The following is a 9,978-nucleotide window of genomic DNA, read 5'->3' as shown; positions in this document are numbered from 1 at the left end:
GCACCGGGCCCGGCACAAGGCGCTGCCCGCGCATGAGGACGCAGAGAAGGAGGCGGCGGAGAAGGAGGGCGAGGTCGAGGACAGGGACAAGGAGAAGGAGCTCCGGAACCATCAGCCCAAGTGAGGGGATGCGCACGTGGGTGGCGGAGGGGGCCCCTGGCCGGCGAGGGGGCTGGGGGGTGCTGCCGGGCAGGGTTCAGGGGTGCGGAGCTGCCCAGTTGCCCCTTTTCAGGTTGGTTGTCCCGCCTTCCGTCTCATTCTCTGTGTGGTGGTGACAATACTGCGCTGTTGGGGTGCCGTGTAAAATTCTTAAAACTGAGTGGGGATCAAGTTTGCTCAGTGAATGTCGGCCATTATTCCAAGGCTCTCAGGAGGAGAAGGGGGCATACGGTGAAATTGTTGGGACTGGTTTGGGACACATTGTCTTGGGAAGAGTATAGTGGCCTGGGGAGGAGAGAAAATTGGAGAGAGCCTGAGGGAGGCCTGTGGCAGCCACTGGGGGCTAAATGGTAGAAAGGAATAGGGCCCGGCTGGGTGGCCATGACAGGAAGGACCTCCCACCCCTGCATACCAGCTCACCTAGCCTTTTCCCCGGGCTGGGATAGGCTATGAATGACTCTGACTCTGAGAAAGCTAGGGTATCAGGCTAAAGCCAGCAGTGTCGGGTGCTTGCCCATGAGCTGGAAGCCACTGCTCAGATCCAGACCCTGTCTCTGTGTGCAGAGTTCTGTGCTGGGCCTTTGGTCTAGAGGGACTCCAGGTGGAGTAGTTTAGAGAAACACCCTCTTCCAGGCTTCTTCATTCTGCAAACAGATGCCCCAGCCATGCTTGGTCTTGTGCCAGGGGCAGACAGGTTGAGTCGGCCCCATTTTTACTTTCCAGACCTGAAAACATAGAAATGTACAAAGTGATAAAAGCCATATGAAATACCAGAGTAGCAGGGGAAGTGGTCAGGATTTATTTGATCTGGATAGGGGCATAAGGAGCTGGATTTTGCAGACTGGCTGGGAGTTTAGGGCTGCATCAGAGTCTGATGTGCATTCTTGGTTGCAGGGAGCCACGCTGTGATCTGGAGGCCAGCGAGATCACGGGTGTGGGCCCCGGGCATGCGTTGCCCAGCACCTGTCTACAGAAAGTGGAGGAGCAGCCAGAAGATGCAGACAATCAGCGGAATGTCACACGGATGGGCAGTCAACCCTCAGACCTGAGTGCCACTGTGCAAATCCCAGTGACGCTGACCGGCCCTCCTGGGGAGACCACGGTTGTTCCCAGTGAGTATCTCCCCGTATCAGCGGGCCAGGGCCCACCTGCTGCAGGCCCACTTTGCTCTCCCCTCTCCCCCTCTCTACATGGCAGCTGCCTGGGGACAGAGCGTGCCTGTGTGAGCCTGTCGACAACCAGCTCGAGCTGGTCTGAGGGTTGTGGGTTATCGTTAAGCTGATTGGCAACCAGCTCGAGACAAAGTTCTTTGTGGGGAGCATCTGGGCCTTGACATCTCTTTGTTTCCCAGTGCCCCAGAGGAGCACTGTTACCGTTACACGCCACTTCAACTCTATTATCCTCCTTTCCAAAAATATTTGCAAGTTGCCGGCTCAGTGACAGGCATGGTGTTAGAGAACCGGGGACAGTGGGAGGGAGCAGAGCCAGGGCTGCCCTGTGGGGCTTACAATCTCATCAGGAGAACAGACCTCAGGACGGTCCCAGCTCTTCATAGTTGTGTGAGAGCTGCTAGGGCAGCCACCCCATGCCTGACCATGAACAGGCACTGAGGGTACAGGGTCAACTAGATGCCACTCCTGTATTCAGGTCACTCCGTATTGTAGGGACAAGACAGACAAATACCATCCTGTAACACTGTGTGGAAGGTGCATAGACCTCTTGTGAGCACCGTGGATAGAGAAAGTGTTCCACGGGGAGGGGGAGACACCACAGAAGCAGATCTGACGTGCCAAGCCAAAGGAAGATTTAGGCCTCGAGTAGACCAGTTGCCACCAAATGCTTGCCCATGTTTGCGGATGTGTCCACCAACACAGACATGTGTCTGTGCCTGTTACCTCTTGCTCAGGTGCTCTCAGGCCTGAGAACAGGCACACAATGCTAGGTGTGGCAACGGGAGATGGCCAACTCCAGCTGCTTAGGCTTCCCTTCTTTTTGCTTCCTTGGGAGATTGCTTTCCGTGGCCCATCCCTGGCTTCCCTTCCCATGTTTAATAGTGGGTCTGTCTTACCAGACTCCTGGAAAGCGACCTCCTGGTCTCATTTTCTCTGGGTAAACTTGAGGATCGGACCAGGGTTCCCACTTGACTTTTGTCCAGCCCCTCCTCCCCAACTTTTGCCATCCACTGATCTTTTTTACAGTCTCTGTAGTTTTGCCTTTTCCTAAATGTCATACCGTTGGAGTCATTCAGTGTATAGCCTTTGCAGATTGGCTTCTTTCACTTACCAATATGATTTTAAGGTTCCTGCATGTCTTTTTATGGCTCAGGAGCGCATTTCTTTTTAGCACTGAATAGTATTTTGTTGTCTGGTTATACCACAGTTTATCCATCTACCTATTGAAGGACATCTTGGTTGCATCCAAATTTTGGCAAATATGAATAAAGCTGCACATCTTTGTGCAGGATTTTGTGTGAACTGGTTTTCACCTTCTTTGGGTAAATACCAAGGGGAGTAATGGCTGTATCATATGGTAAGACTATGTTTCATTTTGTGAGAAACCACTGAACTGTTTATACCATTTTGCATTTCCACTAGTAATGTATGGGAGTTCCTGTTGCTCCATTTTCCTTGTCGGCAGTTGGTAGTGTCAGTGTTCCAGATTTTGGCCATTCTAATAAGATAAGTCATAGTATCACACATGGTTTGAATTTGCATTTTCCTAACGATGTGTGATGTGGAACACTGTTTTCATACACTTATTTGTGATGTGTATTATCCTCTTCAGTGAGGTATCTCTTAAGATCTTTGGACCATTTTTTAATCTGGTTGTTTTCTTATTTTCAATTTTTAAGTGTTCTTTGTATATTTTGTATAACACTCTTTTATCAGATGTATTTTTTTTACAAATATTTTCTCCCATCTGTAGCTCATCTTCTTGTTCTCTTGATATTATCTTTCACAGAGCAGAATTTATTAATTCTAGCTGATCTGTTATTTTTTTCATGGATCATATTTTTAGTGTTGTATCTAAAAAGGATCATCAGAAACTGGGTCATCTAGGGTTTCTCCTTTGTTATCCCCTAGGGGTTTAATAATTATGCATTTCACATTGAGTCCTATGAGCCGTTTTGACTTAACTTTTGTGAAGGGTGTAATGTCTGTATCTAGATTTCATTTTTGCATGTGGACATCCAGCACTGTTTTTTCGAAGAGACGATCTTTGCCCCCCGCCCCCTCTGGGTTACCTTTGCTTCTTTGGCGAAGATCGGTTGGCTCTACTTCCGGGGTCTATTTCTGAGCTCTCTATCCTGGTCTGTTGCTCTGTTTGTCTGTTTTTCACCAATACACTGTAATTTTACAGTGAGTCTTGAAGTTGGGTAGTGTCAGACCTCTGACTTTGTTCTTCTCCTTCTGTATCAAAGTGTTGGCCATTGTGGATCTCTTACTTCTCCATATAAACTTTGGAATCAGTCTGCTGATATCCATAAAATAACTTGATGAGATTTTGATTGGGATCGCATTGAATCTGTAGGTCAAGTTGTGAAGAACTGAGATCTTGACAATATTGAATCTTCCTATCCATGAACATGAAACATTTCCTTCATTATGTAGTTCTTTGATTTTATTCATCAGAGTTTCAGTTTTCTATATGTAGATATTATAGATACTTTGTTAGATTTATACTTTAGAATTTCAATTTGGGGGGAGCTAATATAAATTGTTTATTCTCAAGTTAGTTAACATGCAGTAGAGTTTTGGCTTCAAGAGTAGAACCCAGTGATTCATCACTTATAAATGACCCCCAGTGCTCATCCTCACAAGTGCCCTCCTTAAATGCCCATCACCCATTTACTCCACCTGCCAATCCCCCCCAACTCCCATCAACCCTCAGTTCTCTGCATTTGAGAGTCTCTTATGCCTCCCTCTCTGTTTCTATCTAATTCTGCCTTCCCTTCCCCTATGATCATCTGTTAAGTTTCTCAAATTCCACATGAGTGAAATGTGATATCTGTCTTTTTCTGACTGACTTATTTGGCTTAGCATAATACTCTCCAGTTCATCCATGTTGTTACAAATGGCAAGATTTCATTCTTTTTCACCACTGAGTAGTATTCCATTATATATGTGTATGTATACCACATCTTTTAATCCATTCATCAGTCGTTGGACATTTGGGCTCTTTTCATAATTTGGTTATTGTTGATAGCACTGCTATCAATATTAGGGTGCATGTGCCCCTTCAAATCAGCATTTTTGTATTCTTTGTATAAACTCCTACTGGTACAATTGCTGGGTCATAGGGTAGTTCTGTTAATGATACTGTGCTTTTAATTTCAAATCCCACAATTCATTGTTGATAAATAGGAAAGCAATTGACCTTTGTGTATTAACCTTGTATCCTGCAACTTTGCTAAAATCACTTTTAGTTCCAGAAGTTTTTTGTTGTTGTTGCTGTTGATTCTTTTGGGTTTCCGTATAGATTATCGTGTCATCTGTGAGCAAATGCAGTTTCATGTCTTCCGTCCCAACCCACATACATTTTGTTTCCTCGCCTTGCCTTAGTGCATTAGTGGGGCCTGCAGCACGATGCTGAGAAGGGGTGGTGAGAGGTGACATTGTTGCCTTGTACCTCATCTTGGTGGGAAAACTTCAAGTCTCCCATCGTTAAGTATGAGGTGAATTGTAGGTTTTTTGTGGAGAGTATTTATGGAGAGTAGTATGAGGAAATTCTCCTCTATTCCTATAAAAACTGGGAGTTTTTATAATGAGTAGGTGTTGGATTTTGTCAGATGCTTTTTCTGCATCTAGTGATATGATCAACTGACTTTTCTTTTTTAATCTGTTGATGAGATGAATTACATTCAATGACTTTCAAATGTTGGACCAGCCTTGAATACCTGGGACAGATTCCATTTGGTTATGGTATATAGCTTTTATACTTTTTGGGGGGGTTGATTTGCTAATATTTTGTTGAGAATTTTTGCATCTGTGTTCATGAGAGATATTGGTCTAGTTTTCTTTTCTTGTAATGCCTTATCTGGTTTTGTTATTAGGGTAATGCTGACATCATAAAATAAGTTAGGAAGCACTCCCTTAGCTTCTATCCTTTGAAAGAGATGGTTGACGATTGGTATGATTTCTTCCTTCATTGTTTGTTAGAATTCTTCAGCGAACCCATCTGGGCCTGGTGCTTTCTGTGGTTTTGAAGGTAGTAAATTTATGAATCAATCTCTTTAAAAGATAGAAGCCTATGTATGTATGTATGTATGTATGTATGTATGTATGTATGTATTTACTGATTTATTTTTTGAGAGAGAAAGAGAGAGACAGAGTGCAATAGCAGGAGGGGCAGAGAGAGAAGGAGATATATATAGAAGGATATAGAACCTTTTCCAGGTACAAAGCTCAATGTGGGGCTGGAACTCAGGAACCAGAAGATCACGACCTGAGCTGAAGTCGGATGCTTACTAGACTGAGCCACCCGGGCACCCCAGAAACCTATTTAGATTGTGTATTTCTTCTTGTGTGAATTTCAAGGAGATTTGTCCTTCCAAGGAATTGGTCCATTTCATGGAGGTTATTAAATCTGTGGGCATAGAGTTGTTTGTAGTATTCTTGTATCATCCTTTTCAAGTCCATGATCAGCCGTGATGTCCTTTCTTTCATTTCTTATATTAGTAATTTGTGTTTTTCCTCTTTTTTCTTAGTTAGCCTAAATAGAGGCTTATCAATTTTAATGATCTTTTCAAAAAAACAGTTGCATTGGTTTTGTTGATATTCTTTATTAATTTTCTCTTTTCGGTTTCATTGATTTCTGCTCTAATTCTTATTATTTCTTCTGCCTATCTTTACTGTGCTTTTTCTTTTCATTTCCTAAGATGGAAGGTTAGATTATTGATTTTAAACCTTTCTTTTCTAATACATGCATTCAGTGTTATAAATTTCCTTGTAAGCATTGCTGCTGCACACAACAAACTGGTAAGTTGCGTTTTCATTTTCATTTAGTTAAAATATATGTGTTTTTATTCAATATTTATTTTTTTTTGAGAGAGAGAGAGAGAGAGAGAGAGAGAGAGAGAGAGAGACAGAAAGAGAGGGGAACAGAGGATCCAAAGCAGGCCAAGCTGACACCAGATAGCCCCCATGTGGGGCTCGAGCTCATAAATCGCAAGATCATGACCTGTGCTGAAGTTAGATGCTCAACTAACTGAGCCACCTAGGCGCCCCTTCTTAAAAATATTTCTAAATTTCTTTTGAGATTTTTTTTCTTTGACCCATGTGTTTTTAGAAGTGTGTTGTTTAATTTCTATATATTTGGGGACTTTCCAATTATCCTTCTGTTATGGCTTCTAATTTAATTCCATTGTGGTCTGAGAACAGACATGTTGCCCACTTTTTAATTGGGTTGATTGTTTTCTAATTGTTGAGTTTTAAGATTTGTTTCTATGTTTTGGATACCTACTTTTATCAGATCTGTGGTTTGAAAATATTTCCCCCAGTTTGTGGCTTGTCTTTTCATTCTCTTAAAGTCGAGTATTTCTGATTGTTAATGGTGCAAGTGTTAGTTTGGGTTCTGTCATGGCCTCTGCTGGGAGCGGAAATCTAGGCTATTGCCTTTTATATTGTCAATTTTGTATCCTCCTACTTTTCTGAACCCTCAAATTGTGTATTACTTTTAGCACTGACTCTGGTTTCTGTCTAGGTATGTGGTCAAAACTTCTACAAATACAGTTTTCACTATTCCTTTCAAATCTTAGACCTCTCATTGTTTGTTTTCCTAATTTTTAAAGTTTTTTGCATGATTAAACTGGCTAATACACTATCGGTAACAGTGGAGTTAGTGGGTACCCTTAGCTTGTTTCTGCCTATATTTGGGTTTTGTGTGTATGTGTGTGTGTGTGTGTGTGTGTGTGTGTGTGTAAAATCAAGGTACAGTACCCATGAATTCCTATTTCAGTAAGTATTTGTCTGGAATAGATGTTGAATTTTGTTGAATGCCTTTTCGTCATGCTAGACATCATACATTTCCCCCACTTAAATATGGGGATTTAGGGGCTCCTGGGTGGCTCAGTTGGTTAAGTGTCCGACTTCGGCTCAGGTCATGATCTCACAGTTCATGGGTTCGAGCCCCGCATTGGGCTCTGTGCTGACAGCTCAGAGCCTGGAGCCTGCTTCAGATTCTGTGTCTCCCGCTCTCTCTGACCCTCCCTTGCTCATGCTGTCTTTCACTCTCTCTCTCAAAAATAAAACATTAAAAAAAATTTAAAAATAAATATGGGGATTTTTAGTAATGAACTTTCTACTATCTAACTGTCTTTGTGATCCTAGAGTAAACCCCACTTAGTTAACTTTTTTTTTTTAAGATTTTTATTTTTTAAGTAATCTCTACACCCAGTATGGGGCTTGAACTCACAACCCCAAGATCAGGAGTCACATGCTGTACTGACTGAGCCAACCAGGTACCGCAGTTATATTTTTTAATGCGATGTTAATTCTGTTAGTATTTTATGTAGGATTTTTGTATTGGTGCTTTTTACTGACACCAGGCTTTTAGGGTTCCCAGACCCAATTCCAGCACGAAGCAGGCAGTTCTCAGACATCAGTACCAAGCAATTCTCAGATATCAGTAGGGTGTCCAAGAATTCAATTCAATTCTGATACCACCTGCCAGTAGATAGCATCAACTTCCACAGGTTAAGGGTTCAGTCCTACTCTATTGAGTCCTACAAGCCCTCACTTCAGACACTAGTCAGAAGCCTCAGGCCGTCACCCGTGCTTCTGACCTGCCAGCCACAGACTGGAGGTTCCAACAGCTTTCTCCTTAAGTTCTTTAAATTTGCTCACAGGACTCAGAGAAACACTTATGTTACCAGTTTGTTCAAAGATATGAAACAGGATAAGAATCAACAGCTAGGTGAAGAAATATGTATGGTGAGGTCTAGAGAGAGAGATGTGGAGCTTTCATGCCCTGTATTGGCAAGCCACTCTTCCTGGTCTCTCCCTGCTCACCAACCCATAGGCTCTCTAAACCCGGTCTTTGGGTTTAATGGAGGCTTTGTTGCAGTCCTAAGTCTATGTGCGCAATTCAGCATGCGCAAACGTGTGCAAATGTAAGTCTGAATTGGCTGATTCAACCTCCGGCCCCTACTCTTCCTCCCTGGAAGTCAGGGTTCAGGCCCAACCCTTTAATCATGTCGTTAGTCTTCCTGGCAACAAGTCCTAGCCCTTGGGTGGACTCTGAAAGTCACCCTCATTAGTAACAGGACACCCTTGTCACCTTTATGGCTCTGAAGAGTTTCTCAGAAACTGGATCAAGGCCAAGTGTATTTGTGAAATAGATTTTAGACCAAATATATATTTCTTATAAGTCATTATATTGTGCATTTTAGTGTGAGATATGTTCTGTAGCTTTCCTATCCTATCTTCAAGTATCATAAGGTTTTGATATGAATGCATTACAGTTATAATATACTTCATGTATTATTACTGAAAATCAAATGTTGTAATGTTTCACATTTCCTATTATTTTAAATGGGAAAAAGTATACTGTACTATAAAAATTATAATGTATTGAAGTTGATTGTACTCAAAATCCCCCATCAATTTTTAAAAATATAACTGAAGCATAGTTAAGCACTGAAAAGTATCCACCATCATATAGGACATAAAATACTTCCCCTGATCACCACAGTTACAGTAGTTGTTAGCGGGCAGTTGCTTTGGGCACGTCCTTTATTGAAGCTTAGTGCACTTTTTAAAAACATCCACACATGATTCTAATTGTCAACCAACTGAATTTGGAATCTTGCCTGAGAGTTTTTCCCTACTTTTTTTTTGTTGTTGTTAAAAATGTTATATTGAGGGGTGCCTGGGTGGTTCAGTCACGTGTCCAACTCTTGATATTGGCTCAGGTTGTGATCTCCTGGTCATGAACTTCAGCCCTGTGTGGGTTCCTGTGCGGAGGGTGGAGCCCGTTTGAGATTCTGTCTCTGCCCCTCCCTCATACACTTGCACACGTTTGCGCACATGCGCTCTTTCTCTCTCTCAGAATAAATAAATATTAGTGTTTGGGGTGCCTGGGTGGCTCAGTCGGTTGAGCGTCTGACTTTGGCTTGAGTCATGGTCTCCTGGGTCGTGGGTTTAAGCCACCCATTAGGCTCTGTGCTGACAGCGTAGAGCTGGCCTGGGATTCTCTCTTCCTCTTTCTCTATCCCTCTCCCCGCTCGTGCTGTGTCCCTCTCAAAATAAATAAATAAACTTAAAAAAAATGTTCTCTTTAGTTTGGGGGAAGTATACATTTTTCCTACATAGACATCAGCCAAAAAAGCCCCAACAACATTGTACTGAGAGATACATCTGTTTTCCTGAAGTGAGGGTACACTAACACTGAGGGGAGCTCTGTGGGGAACATTTCCCCAAGGTGGTCTATAGGATGTAACCCTTACTGATTCTTAACAAGAAAGCTCTCTCTGTTTCCTTTTCTGGGAGAGTTTAAGTAGCACAGGATGTCTTGGTCTTCATAGAGTTCGTAGAATTCACCTGTGAAATCATCTGGCTCAGGTTTCTTTTGGAAGGGCAATTCTTTAATAATTTCTCTGTTTCTTCATGGGTATTGTCTGTGTAAACTGCGTATCTCCTGAGATCTCTTTGATAAATTACAATGTCCTTAGAACTGGTTATCCAGTTTGTTTCTATAAAGTTATGCAAAGAAATAGCTTAAGTTTTCTAAAACTACTTCCTCTGTTTTTCTCTCCTCATTTTTTATCCTGCGTATTTTATTTATTTATTTTTAAATTAATAGAGTTTATTTTTTAGAATA

The 9,978-nt window shown here is 42.4% G+C and overlaps 1 protein-coding gene across 1 annotated transcript in view; it reads left to right on the top strand.

Annotated features, from left to right (window-relative positions):
- Positions 1–9,978, top strand: part of CACNA1B (calcium voltage-gated channel subunit alpha1 B) — a gene marked incomplete at its 5' end in the record, with an annotated part of 197,213 nt that overhangs the window by 97,614 nt on the left and 89,621 nt on the right. Inside the window, 2 exons of the mRNA XM_029920961.1 lie at positions 3–120; positions 1,054–1,271. Coding sequence (XP_029776821.1) covers positions 3–120; positions 1,054–1,271 — 336 coding nt within the window. The remainder of the gene's footprint in view (positions 1–2; positions 121–1,053; positions 1,272–9,978) is intronic.

The sequence above is a fragment of the Suricata suricatta genome, chromosome 13 (assembly GCF_006229205.1).
Source record: "Suricata suricatta isolate VVHF042 chromosome 13, meerkat_22Aug2017_6uvM2_HiC, whole genome shotgun sequence".
NCBI classification, from domain to species: Eukaryota; Metazoa; Chordata; class Mammalia; order Carnivora; family Herpestidae; genus Suricata; species Suricata suricatta.
Note: the sequence above shows the minus strand (reverse complement) of the source record. Positions and strands in the feature narration are given on the sequence as shown.